Consider the following 14,271-nt stretch of genomic DNA (forward strand, 5'->3'; position numbering starts at 1 on the left):
AGCCCAGCCTGGCCTCGTCCGACCGGGAGTGGTGAAGGAGCTCTCTCCGGCTCTCTGGCTCTTAAGCACCTCCTGGCACGTTCAGGCTCCGTCAGCGGCAATCGCGCTACTAGGGCAACTGGGGGATGTGGTTTCTTCACCCCTTGTAAGTGCAGGCGTTTCGGTGATGGTGAATGCACTCTCCTCACCCCCGTAGATTTACACCACGACCGCGGCAGTAACAGTAAGCCACTCACTAGAACCAGCAACAGCATTCACTGATACGATCTACCCACCACAAAAAAGTCTCAGGGGTTAGGGCAGTTTAGGGCGAAACAGTGTAGTAACAGTGTAGTAAATCGCTGTTACAATTACTGCTCTTGAAAAAACCAAAGCCAAAATTCAGGCAGTTAAGACAGTTTATATGAGGGAATGTAGCAACTCTCTGCTACAATTAACGTTATTGCCGGAGTACAGTCGCCATGGCCAGTTCAGCACGTTGTCCTCTTTAAGCCCTCTTTAAGCACTTTTACACACTTACTGGGTGTCCTACGGGAGTTAGCGCTACTTCTATCAAGCCTCCAAGCCTCCGCAATCTCCCTTCTCCTGTAGCGCTCCCGCCGTTTTGCCTCTCCCCCCGATGGTGTGTGCCCGGCTGGGCAAACGCCCCTCACTGTACCAGAGCGACGGAAGCACATCTTCCGACACAGGTCCCACCTTTTCCCAACAGGTCACTGGTCAACATGTCCACAGGGCCAGGTCAACAGGTCCGGAATGCAGCATTGAGGGGCTCTGTGGGACTGATTTAAAAACAATGTGCTGTCTTCACACTGCCAAAAAGCTCTTCCTGCGGTGGGGTACAAGCTGCGGGATAGGACCACCTGGCCGCCACTCCCCCGCCGCTAGTGGACAGTCCGCGGCAACCACCGCACCTGGCCGCTACTCGTGGTACCAGCAATAGGGGGGACACGCGGCTATTGCAGATTTAACTTGCTGGTGTTTATCGCGGCTCAGTCCCGGCTCGCGGCAGCTCTCCTCCGCTCCGTTGCCGTTGCCGCTCTGCTCCGTGCACCGCTTTTCGCTTTTCGTGGCTTAGGGATGACCTTAACCCTAGAAATCAGTCCGCAAAACGGGGAGGATGGCTGGGGCGGTAAGGAATCTATCACTAACCAATGTCTCTTACAGATATATCGTTACATAAGTAGTAACTTGTGCATCTGATAGAGACATCTAGCCGCAGATTCCTTAACTTAGAATATCCCCAGGCGTCAGACTGGATTCGAAAAAAACTTTGCAGCAGCACCTCTGCACGCCAGGGGATGGCGCTACACGACCGCGCCCTGACGTCGTCCACATACGTGACGTCAGCGAGGTCCTATAAGTCCCTCCCGGTGCTCTGACATCAGTTTCCTTCTTTTCCGTGTACAACACAGATCTGGAGTGAGTGGTTCCTTTGGCCTGTTTTCAGGCCCTTCATCGGCACTTTGCATCTGGAACAGTGTACGATGCCCTCGGGGTTTAAATCCTGTGGGTCCTGTTCGTGGCAAATGTCCACGATGGACCCGCATCTTATTTGTATGTGGTGTCTCAGCAAGCACCACGACTCCACGGACTGTGACGTCTGCCAACAACTCAAACCTAAGTCCCGGCAGGAGCATCGGATGAAGCTTCTTTTGGCACGGCTGTCCCGGTCGGAGTCCTCTCGTCTCCCGCCCTCTTCAACGCAGTTCCGCTGTCGTTCCCCCCCACCCCCGCTGGGGCCCAAGGCCGTCATTCACCGCTTATTGGTAAGTTGCGAAGTATGTCGCCGAGGTCCTCGACCTCCACCTCCTTCAAGGGCGCTAGTTCCTGGAACATTCCGGTCCCGCGCCTCCACGAGTCGCCCTCGCCCTACCCACCCTATCCGGGTGCGAGGGCAACTCAGGCCCAAATGGAGGCCTACGCCACGTCCTTGCAGGCCTCGCTTGGGTCCTCTTCCATTCCTGGGGCGTCCTCTGGGCCTTTGCTATCTGTGGGGTCCCCAACGGACTCGCCGGAGGGTTCGCCCCTGGCGTCGAATAAGTTCTTGCCCTCCAGGGACGTCGGAGATGTGGTATCGTCAGGGCACGACTCGGCTGGGTCCCCCTGTACGATCCCTAGGGCATCGTCACGGTGCGGCCCGGCGGGGTCCCCCTCTGCGACGCCCTGTACCCCTGCCGTGCCACCCAGTCCCGCGGGGCTCCCTGTGGCATCGCATGCAGTTGCTAGTGCTCAAAGCCTCGCTTTGTGCACGCCTCGGCCTTCTGGATTGGTGGACGCCAGTCCAGAGCCGGGACCAGCGCCGGCCCGGCATCGTAGACTCGTCTCACCGGCTCTGCCTCCGCTTCTTTCTCCGGAGTCAGGGCCTTCTGTGGTTGAGACCGAGTGGGCGCCGGAGGCTTGCCTCCCCGGATCCAGCTCCTTCCTCTTCTTCGGAAGGGCAAGCTGGTCTTCGATTCGGCGCCATACGGAGCAGATTCAGCGCTGGATGGAGTCGGGTCGGTGCCGGACACGGCGCGGTTGGCGCCAGCTGCGGTTGTTTTGGCACCGAATCGAGGTAGGGTTGTTGATGAGTCTTCTCCGGAAGCGTTTGAAGAAAGCGTGGCAACAAACTCACCACCGTAAACGCTGGTGGTATTCTTGCCTGTGCCTCATTTAGAATTTGTGGAGCCAACAGGATCCCCGCCTCCTCAGGAGGATCCACAACCGACGGACTCCTCACCTCTTCAGGAGCCTTGTCAGGACTCCCATTCCTCAATGGGGCTCCCCTCAGTGATGCATTGGTCGCACCCTCACTGCCTTGGGAGGGTTAGCCTACAGCCCTCACCTAATGATGAGCTGCTGTCTCCTCGGAGGGCTACTGAGGCTGGTGCAGCTTTTCTGCGAGTGGTCTCTTTGGCCACTCGGATTCTGAACATGCAACCCCCTTTGGTGCCCCTCTCTGTGGACCCTTTACTTGATGTCCTTCACCGTGGATCAGGGAATGTGGAGCCGTTTCTGCCCTTTAAAGCCTCTCTTTATGATGCCCTTTTGGGTACCTGAGTTCGGCCAGCACTGAAGGCTCTCGTGTTGACCTCTTTCACCTTCTCTGGGACAGTCGTGACCTTTCTGAGTTTACCATTCGCTCCGCCTTGGATACTGTAGATTCCTTAGGCCGGGCTATGGCTGCTTCAGTCACCTTGTGGCGCCATGCTGGGTTGCGGGATAGCGTCTTTCCGGAAAATATCGGGGAAAGACTTGTTGATTTGCCCTTTGATGGGATTTTATTGTTTGATGCACACGCCGACTCAGCTGTTCGGCGTCTTCTTGCGGGCTTTCGCCCCCCAACTTAGAGCTGTGTTTCTCAGGCGTTTGTCCTGGAGTGGTGCCCTTTCGTTCAGCCTCTAATTGATGCATTATGGGTTTTTGGCTGGTGGTAAGCCTCAGGTCTTTCTGTTGTATGGTCAAGGGTGATTACCCCTTCCTTGGTATCATTTGGATGCAATATGCATTGTAAACTGGCAATTAGCCGACTGTGGCAGTGTTCAACAGATTGTTCCTCGGACTGTGGCTTATCCTGATGGGTGTTCCCCGATGTTGGGGTGTGCTTACTCCGTGTGCGGTACTTGTTTGCAATTATATAGCTCAGTTTCGGTCAACTGGGCCTGGGAGATTCCTTCGCCTCTATGCCTCATCTGGTAAACTTGTCTGCAGATTGGACGGCACTCACTGTTGGGCCTGGGCGTCAACATCTGTACATCATAGATCCTCTTGCTTATTGCTTCCTTCTCTTCCTTGGGAGCTTTTCAAAATGTTTTCACACTTGACGGCAGCTTCTTTCTGCCATTCATGTACCGGATGTGTTCCTCTACCTCTATGTTCCGTGGTTGTGCATGGTTTATTTCTGTGTACCTGCAAGTTCCATAAGTCCTCTTGTTCCTACCTCTTCCCCTCTCTTCGAGGCGGCGACGTAGGATCCAAGGTCTCCATGTTTCAGGGAGCTATTCAGTCATGCATACGGCATTTCTGACAAAGCGCTCTTTTGTGTTCCACTTACTGGGGTTGTTTCCAGTTCCTGGACAATCTATTTTCTTACTTTCCTTCCATTCGGAGGGTGTGGTCTGCAAGTCTGCATTTCTACGCCTTAGTGCTTTGGGGACTCTGCTGCTCCTTCCTTCGGAGGTGCCTCCTTCTTGCAATTCAACCGATTTGATATCAGCTGGGTGTACAGGACAACGCTTCTACTGTCGGTCGTCCTTGGTCTACGCCCTGCGTATCTGTTTTTCATGTGCTGGCTATCATTTTGCCCTTCCAACAGCCTTGTGCTTATTTTACATATGCCACCTTCTGGTCTCTGTGGCTGTTTGCGCTGTGCTTGTTTCTATGGTGGCCTGCATTGGCGTGCTTCATATTGTCACTGTTCACCCCTGTTGTTTCCCCTTTTTGGCGCTGGACGTGCAATTAACGGGGGTCTTGTCCCCGCCTGCAATTCTAGAAACATTGCTAATTTCTACCTATTAGCCTTTGGTCTTTGGCCGTAGCCTCTCCGGCCTTCCTTCCGTGGGCTCGCCTGGTAGGCTCTGGTTGCCTCTCTTCTTGTTTCTTCTAGACATTTGGTCGGTGTTCACATGGTGCACCATTACACTGAGAGGGGTCCTTCCTCTCTCTCTCTCTCTCTAGCTCTTTCTTTTGTTCTTACTTTCATGCTTATACTAGTATGGTGTAGAACCTTTGGGATGTCTTGCTTTCCGTTATCTTTTGCTCTTCCGAGCTATTTGGGTTGCTGTCTGGCTGTTCCGCCATGGCCTTCCCCATTGTCCGTGATTCTGTTGCTGGCTCACGTGCTTGGCACTTCTGTTGTTCTGTCGCAGACCCACCTCCCCTTGGGGGTATGGCTGTGGTATCTATTCTAAGTTAAGGAATCTGCGGCTAGATGTCTCTATCAGATGTACAAGTTACTTACCTTCGGTAACGATGTATCTGGTAGATATGTTGTCTAGCTGCAGATTCCTTAACGCCCACCCAGCCTCCCGGTTCTGCGAGGGCCTTGCCAACTGGGGTTCTCCGCGGGCCCCTCTGTTATAGTTGGCATGGGTTCTTCTCTCATGGGTGCTCACATTGTTGCGTCCCTTTCTGATTTGCCATTATACCACTGACTCCCCCTCAGGGGTTTCTGTCACAATAATACTGTTACCTCCCTCTCAAAGGTTTCTTATCTGTAAAATGAGGCCCTTATCCATGGTCCTTTACCAGGAGTTCCCTCTTCATTTTCTTCTTCTCCTGCTGTCTTTCCGCCTTCTCTATTGGCTCAGAGTTCTGGGCTCCTCTACGGTAGTCTTATTGGTGCTCTGTTCGTCTCTCTTTCTGACATCCGTTATTACAGGGGCAGTACCAGACTTCTCATTCCTGTGGTGGACTGTTGTTTTCTCTGTGCTCCGTTCTTGCTCGACAGCACGGTTCTGCATGGTACTGACAGTCTATTTTTGTCTGTTATTACGCCTGGTTCTAACAGTCTCTTTCTATCTGTTGAGATCTTCTTCCCTTGTTGCACTTGGGTAGGGTCTTCGCTTAGCTTGCGAGATTCTTTCTCACAGCTTTTTAACCTATATATAGGTAGTGTCTAATTCTGTCATTGACGGTGGGGCCTTGCTCCATCCTCTTTGTTCATTCACAAATTTTCATCCATTACACACTGTTCCCATTCTTTCAAAGATTTTTTATTGGTGGCTCCGCGTTGTATCGCGGAAATGTTTCTCCGAAGAAAACTGATGTCAGCACGCCGGGAGGGACTTGTATGACCTCGCTGATGTTATGTACGTGGACGACGTCAGGGCGGGGTCGTGTGGCGCCGTCCCCCGGCAAGCAGAGGTGCTGCGGCAAAGTTTTTTCCGGATCCAGTGTGACGCTTGGGGATATTCTAAATTAAGGAATCTGCGGCTAGACAACGTCTCTACCAGATACATCGTTACCGAAGGTAAGTAACTCGTACACCAATGCGCTTGGCATATACTGTTCGGTCTTAGGGTCAGCTCACCTATCTTTTTATGCACTTCCTGGTATGTTTTTTTAATATTCCAATCTTTTACTCTGGTTAAACTTGCTAGTGCTGTATTAGAAAAGTAAGCAAATAACAAGCTTTACCTCATCCTAGATAACAAAGTGATTCCTATTCAGAAACATTTCTAGATGGTTGTCTGGACTCGTCTCATCGAGGCAGCACATCTAGAGCAACTTTTTTTCACAGCTTGCGGAATCTTCATTGGCATGTCTCCTGATAGCAGTCATTTCTAGAACTTGTTGATCAATAGTCCAGTACTGACCGCAGCTAAGATGGCATACCTTACTTTTAAATCTGTCCATAATAGCAATAAAAACTGCTGAACTGAGGAATGAAAAATGCAAAAAGAATCTCAGTCACTTTTCAGCCAGTCAAGCAACTAAGTACTGCTTTGATAATACATAGAATCTTATCCGTTCTTTATTTATTTAAATGTAAATCAGACATTTATTTTCATTATTAATTTGCGTTTGTATTGTGAACTTAAATAATAGTTGGAGGGTTCTTTCATTTTCAAACCTGTCTTCCCTATTTAACAAGGATAACCCGGTTATCAACATAAATCCATCTTTTCTATTTTGCATTCAGTCAAAGTTCCACCTGATTGAGTTTTCGTTTGTTTTCATAATCCACTCCCCTCTTATGGTGATTAAATGCCACTTAACTTACTTGAGAGATGTTTTCCATGTTAATCTTGGTACAACTAATTGACTTTCTTTTAAAGAATGGTGGTTTTGATGGATACAAAACATCTACAGCTTTTACTGCTGTGTGGATATATTGCTGGTTCCCATGGCCATCAATTACCAGGTTCCAAACTAAAAAAATTAATCCGTGCTTAATCCACCCGGGTGACGAAATCGTATTTAACTTTCCGTTTCCCTTTCAAATCAACCTAATTGGAAAGAAAAGTTAATTTTGGCCACAAGAGTACTGCATAGTACATTTACTAGAGAATTATGTATTTTCTTAGTGTGTTACCTGTTTCGATGAATTTAGTACAAATGAGCAATGGTGACTATGTGCCCTTATATTGACCACATCTCAAAATCACTTTCTGGCTCTCCATCCGCCATCTATATTTAAAAGTTAATAACAATTGAGAAAGAAAATAAACTAGGCATATGCTGAGTTTGTGCACTCAATGCCCACAGGGTTGAATTTATTGACAGTTTTGAGAAGTAATGTTATTTCCCTATTGACAACAGTGCTTCAGAAGTTGCTACTTAGAGAGGATCTAGAACTAGAAACACTAGATACTCCAATTGTCATTTGAAACAAGTCAGTGAAACATGATTTTTTTTTAAATATAAAAATAGTCAAGAACTAAGAAAAGTTTAATGCCCAGACTAAAAAAGAGTAAGCAGTCTCATCAATATTTCTGAAATTTCATAATACATATGCACTAGTTCAAGTCCGTCAGAAAGAAGGGAAAACTAACATTAAGATGTTGTACACAAATGTCATGCTTTAATGTGCAACTAGGGTTTAAAATGCACATGGCGCAATTTTCTGGTTAAAACATAATCTGTAAAAGGTCTTTATTACAAAAAGCTGTGTTTGCTGAATAGAAATCATAGAGCATTTGGATTTGATTGACCTTTTCTTACATTGTTTTGTGAGTAGGCCTTATATTTATTATGTCATTGGGGCTTGTTTAGATTTTGGCAGATAAAGGTCATCTGCTAACATTTGGCGGATGTCCTGTTTGTCCTATTTAGAGTGCATATTGGGTATACGCTCTGAATACAGTGAACAGGACATCTGCCAAAGTCTACATTACTCCCAAAGTATTCGAAAAAAAAATATAATTTGCTTTTCCCTTTTTTCCTGTTTATTGTTTTGCAGTCATGTGAAAGGAATAGTATTAGTTGCTCTAGCTGATGGAACATTAGCAATCTTTCATAGAGGAGTTGGTATGTATTTTTACTTAAACCCTTTGAACATACTGTTTGACTATTTGACTATAGCATTGATTTAAATTGCTGAGCCCTATCTTTTCCTATGTATTAGCCATTCTTTTGCTTTTCAGTGAAGACCTAAACTGCAAAAATGTGTTTTACTCTTTTATTCTGGCTGTTTCCCAATCTTTCTTTTTTTTAGTCTTCATTATCATTTTTCAAAAGAGCTTCACTTGGTGTAAGATTTGAAACAAAAAATTTTGCTAGCACAATAGCAACAGTAGAACGTAAGGCAACCAGGCAACCCAGAAAGGAATAAATAGAAAAAAATATTCATAAGACAGTTTTCTCAACACTTAATCATCCAATGAAATCTACAAAATTGGTTTGGGGAATGGGCATTGGAGAACGTTCACAGCCTGCAGGCCCCTCCCCTTTCTGTGTGGGAGATGTAGACATACACCATGCCAGAGCCTTTGTGAGACACGGTCTCCTAATTGTCGCAGATTGAATGGGGGGAAAAGGGGATGGTGTATCAGGGATTTTGAAGGAAGCACACAACGAAGGAGTCGGAACGTGAAGGGTCTAAGAAAGTGAGTGGAGACTTTAATGCCAGCTATGTAAGTTGTGGGCAAGTGTCAGACTTGTAGGTATCACTAAGGTGTAAATCTGAATGTTGCCACGGAATTATGTGGAACCCACCACTCTCCTTCCCATCTACAGTGCTGAACCTGACCAAGACTTTGAATGATACTGATTGTGAATGGGTGGGGGGGGGGTGAGGGATAATGAGAAGGCACACAAGAGACGTTGATGGGTTACAGTCCCGCTGCTCATCTCATCAAATAGAAGCTTTCTCTTGAGGTCCTCAGTCTCTCATGAGTGACAGCTCTTTTATACTAAACAGAACTCAAGACTCCTAGGTTAATATCTGTTTTTCAATATTAGTTGCATGCAGTTTATTTTCTTGTACATTCATTTTTTCACAAATTGTGACAATCTACAGAAACTGAAAAAATATGCGGAAATCACTCTAGTAACAGGTGGATTACAGTAATCACCCAACATATCAATGTCACAGTGCCTTTATCTTGCCAGAGCCAAAGAAATAGTTTTGCAACCGGTCCTGCTCCGATGTCCTATTCACATTTGTTACATTTTCACAGCTTAAGGCACGTAACAGGAAAAGGTTTCTCTTCGGATTTGTAAATAACTGGGTTATGGCCAAAGAGACATATGTTACAACACAACCGCACTACATTGCACAACCTAGTCATTTAAACTTTCAGAATAATAAGCAATACTGTCATAAGTAGAAAATGACAAAAGATAATCTGAAGCAATAGTTATTAAAACAAATTTAGTACCGCCCCCGACATACCCAGCCTTTCTTTTAGACAGTTACCAAATGGGTCGTGCGGGCTACTTGGGGACCCTCTATTTGAAGGCCGGTACGGGCCGCTATCTGGGCCCTACTACCCTCACGGTGGACATCTGGCGTCAGGCAAATCGGAGACTTGGCTGGCTTGATGTGTTGACTAGAGCTACCCCACTATGGTCGGCCCAAAGGCTGGGCATCCTCTGCAACCAACTCGGCTTTAACAGATGGGACATTATTGGCATCTCGACAATAGGTCACCTATGGAAAAAGGGTAAAATACTGAAATTCACAGAACTAGAAAAGGAATATCAACTCTCCAGATCCGGCATGCTCTCACAACAGCCCTCCATGGGGCCGAGGAACGTCCGGAATAGTCTCCCCTCGAGGACCGTCTGCCCAAAAAAATCAGTGTTGCTTACATATCAGAAGCTCTGTAATAACTTGCCAGACCAGTTTCAGTCCCTCAGATGTAAATGGCAAAATGATCTGGGGCAGTTTGTGGATGATGACTGGCAGTGAGCGTTGATGTCCCCTAAGGAAATGACTATCCCTCTCAGACTCCGCCTTGTCTAATTGAAAGTCCTACATAGAGCTTACATTATGGGTATCACCCTAGCAAAGATCGGGAGGCGCCAAGACTCCCTATGTCTCTGTCGCTGCAATGGGGAGGCAACCTTCTATCACATCATATGGGATTGCCCGCATATTCAGGCCCTATTGGTGAGGGCCACACAGCTCATGCAACAAGCACTGTACAAGGGCATCACTTTTACACCACAACTGGGAATACTCAACATTTGGGAGGCTACTGACCTCACAGAGATCGAGCAACAGTGGGTTGCCCTGGGATACACATTAGCAAAACGAAACATAGCTACCAAATGGGGAGCAGTGGACACTCCAACCTACGGAACTTGGGCGAGAGACCTAGATAAATGCATGATTGCAGAAGAAAAGGTTTTTAAATCTAGGGGTTGCCCTCGGAAGTGGGATAAGAAATGGGGAAGGTGAAATGTTTATAGGGGGGACCTGTGTGTATCGCCGACTACAGAAATGGAAATGTCAGAACAACGACGAGACAGAAGGGATACCGACGGCTGAGTGACACCGATATTTTAATGGATAACGTTTGTAAAACATCTGTACTTGTTAATGTATTGCAGGTGACTATATATGTGACTGATGCTGCCTTATTTTCAATAAAAACAACTGTTAACATTTTTTTTTTTAAAGTTAGTAAATGCCCAGACTGAAGGACAACACTTTTCTGAGGTTGGGGAATATAGCGGTAAACGTTGGCAATGCGCTTTAATACCCGTTCCATCTTTAACACCATAACTGAAAGTTTAGACCCTAAGACAAATTCCCCTATCATAGAGCTTCCAAGTTGATTTGGCTTTTTCAGCTAGAGGCGGTAGCTGTAGTCATCAAAAACCTTCCCAAAGGTAAAGCAGCGAGAGAAGATGGATTTCCTTCAGAGTGGTACCAAATCTTTGTTGAGGAGCTTAAAGCCCTCTTAACACAGTCTAAGTCTCCACTGATGCCGAAAAGGCATTTGATTTGGTTCGTTGGAGATTTTTCTTTAAACACTTTTACAAGGTGAAGTCTCCTAGCCAGTTAATTAGGGCTACATCCTCTCTATATTAAAGCGCATGGCTTCCATAATATTAAAAGAGAGGGATGTGGCCTACAAGATGGGCGATTGGATGTGAAATCCACTGGTATTCCATTATTAGGGATCACATCCTGTTCCCCAGACTCAGGGACAATTAGGGTGGTTTCTGATTTGAATATATGACGATAAATCGCATGCTGTTACATCACATGCAATTACAACGCGGTTGTTACAACGCAAGTGTTTTCTATCAATACGTTGCTATTACATTTCAAACTTTTACCATGCATATGCCTTTACCACGCATACCATTACAGCGCAAAGGCATGCATAGTGAAGGCATACACTTGGTAAAAGTGCCTAAGGTAAGTATGTGTGTGTATATATATATATATATATATATATATATATATATATATATATATATATATATATATTCATTTTTACCCCCCCAAAACTAAGATTACCCTTACTACCCCCAATACCCATGCACCCTAAAATTACCCTTACTACCCCAGAACCCATTTCCCCCTAAAATCCTAAACTTACTCTTACCACCCATCACCCATACCCCTAAACCCTAAAATTACCCTTTCCACCGCAAAACCCATACCCACCCTGAACCCTAAAATTACCCCTGGCACCCCAACACCCACCCTCACCCTGAATCCTAAAATTACCCCGTCACCACAAAATGCATACCCACCCTGAACCCCCAACTTAACCCTTGCACCCCAAAACCCACACTGAACTCTAAAATTACCCCTGAAACCTCAAAACCCATACCCACCTTGAACTCCAAAATTAACCCTTGCAACCCAAACACCCCTGAACCCTAAAATTAACCCTAGCACCCCAAAACCCAAACACACCCTGAATCCTAAAATTACCCCTGACACCCCAAAACCCATACCCACCCTGAACCCCAAAATTAACCCTTGCACCCCAAAACCCATGCTCACCCTGAACCCTAAATTAATCCTTGCACCCCAAAACCCAAACACACCCTGAACCCCAAAATTACCCTTGCTACCCCAAAACCCATACCCACCCTAAATCTTAAAATTACCCTTTGGACCCCAAAACTAAAATCCACCCTGAACCCTAAAATCAACCTTGGCACCCCAAAATCTATACCTCTCCACCTCAAAACCCACACCCACCCTAAACCCTATACTTACCTTATAAGTACATGTAAAACACGTATGCATTTACCATTCATGCCTTTACAACGAAATTCGTTGTAAAGGCATGCGTGGTAAAAGCATATGCGTTGTAATGGCATTGCGATGTAATGGTATTTACATGTTGGAACATCTGCGTAGTAAAGGATGTTTCCCTTCTGATTTATGCAGGTCAAACACAAATGTTGAAATCAGCCTCTGAAGAGGTTTGTGAGCAGAGCAGTACTGCTGGAGGTGCGATGATCATACTACATATTAAGATGGCAATCCCCGGTGTAAGAATGCCAAGAGAACAGGAGAGGCACCTGCTCACTGTGGAGAACTGAAGACTAGGCCTATGGTCATGAAAGGGGCAGATTGGAGACCTCTACCTGCTGCCCCAATAATTTGAGGAGTCCAATGAGGGTTCGGTGAAGAAGTCACACAGGAACAAGTGCCAGGGATAGCAGCAGACGCCAACTTGAAGCCTCATTGAGTTACAGCACCTTGGGTGGCCTGCGTGCCTATAGGTGGCCTAAATAATCAGTACCTACAAATAATAGAGAAAAAAAAAGGCAATTTGTAGAATGCGTTGGCTGCAGATACACATGCTATGAACACTCCTGACATCTAGTTTTGGGCTCTGTACTTGTTTTTGTTGAAGTCTTTTGCTGTTGACGTGTCATCAAGACTCTTCCTCTTCAAATGAATGCCCTTGTTCCACAGCTTCATTGTTAGATAGATTTTTTTCCCCCCATCAGGTTTGGTCGGAGAGAGCCGGAGCTCTGTGCAACTTTGGTGCCCTTGTGACTCTCCAACGTGAAACGGACTCAGACCAATCTTTCCACAAGGATACCTTCTCCATCAACTTAATCGAATGTTAAATTTGAATCCGGCAACCTTCACTGTCACAGTTTAAGAACAAGAAATTATTTTGCTGCTGACGTGACAAACACCTAGTTCACAGCATGAAGATGGGGGCAGAGGGATAATTCTTTGCAGATGAAAATTAAGTTGGCACCGGCCATGAGGATGATGGTGCTGAAGGTGACGTCTGCCATCGTGTGCAGTCCGCACTTTGTCACATCTGATGACTCCATTCAAAGAGAGGAGGAGGGTCAGGATGAACCGTTGCCTCCATCTCCTCGATGCACCGATCAGGGCCCAGGATGAAGACCACTCCAAGGGTCGTGAGTAGCCAGGGTCATCTGGCCCCCCACAGAAACAAAATACTTACCCCAAACTGCCTCCCCATCACAGCCTTGGTGTCTCACAGCCTACGGGTTCTGGTTGACACTGAGAGCGTGCCTCAGAAACGAGACAGGACAATATCTCAACCGAACCCAATTGGGCTCAAGGCCATAGGGAGTAAATTGGAGGGGCATTGCCCTTGACACTGAAGCAGCACTCAGTGCCGACAAAGCCATTGACGCCTGCACAGCCCTCGATACTGTCCAAACCCTATGTACTGTGTCGTCCCTCAATGCTGACAAAGCCATCTGACTTGAGCAGATTTAAGGCATCGACGACACACGCATCATCAACGTTGAAAATAACATTGGTGCTGCTGCCGACATCAACCTTCTCCGGTCAAAAGGAGCATCATACAGAGCAACCTTACAAGGGCATAACTGTCATTAAGGCCTTTATGGAAGGTTTCAAACAAATTCTTTCCCCACGAGCACCGCCGGTCCATGAAACCTAAATGCGGTGCTTACTATACAAATGTGCACACCTTTTGAACCATTACATTCCTGTTCATCACAGTTCCTTTCAGGGAAGGTTTGTGTTCGAGGCATGTGGGCTGCTGAATTCATATCTGTGCATAGATCGCCGCCTAGTGTTGGGTCCGGATGTTTGCACGTTGTTGTCCCGGAAGAGTCTTCGAAGTATCCTGAGATAGGTGACTCCTCCCCTGGACCACAGTGCGCATGGGCATCCTCTCCATCCTCAGATTGTTTTTTTCCGCCATTGGGTTCGGATGTGCTTATCTTGACTCAAGTTAGGAAAAACTTTTTTCAGGCCAAAAGGCCTTTAGTTCGCGTCGGTACTGTTCCCGATCGGTATCAACAGTTACTTGTTAGTTTATTAACTTCTGAAACAACTTTTTCGCATCGACCATCGACACCATCGACGATGGAATCGAGGACACCATTCAAGCGGTGTCCTGTTTGCAA

The 14,271-nt window shown here is 46.7% G+C and overlaps 1 protein-coding gene across 3 annotated transcripts in view; it reads left to right on the plus strand.

Moving 5' to 3' along the window:
• Window positions 1–14,271, plus strand: part of SPAG9 (sperm associated antigen 9) — a 1,633,747-nt gene that overhangs the window by 1,338,241 nt on the left and 281,235 nt on the right. For all 3 annotated transcript variants that reach the window (XM_085617154.1, XM_085617155.1, XM_085617156.1), the window contains one exon: window positions 7,883–7,950. In XM_085617154.1, coding sequence (XP_085473280.1) covers window positions 7,883–7,950 — 68 coding nt within the window. The remainder of the gene's footprint in view (window positions 1–7,882; window positions 7,951–14,271) is intronic.

Source organism: Triturus cristatus, chromosome 7, assembly GCF_964204655.1.
Source record: "Triturus cristatus chromosome 7, aTriCri1.1, whole genome shotgun sequence".
In the NCBI taxonomy this organism is placed as follows: domain Eukaryota; kingdom Metazoa; phylum Chordata; class Amphibia; order Caudata; family Salamandridae; genus Triturus; species Triturus cristatus.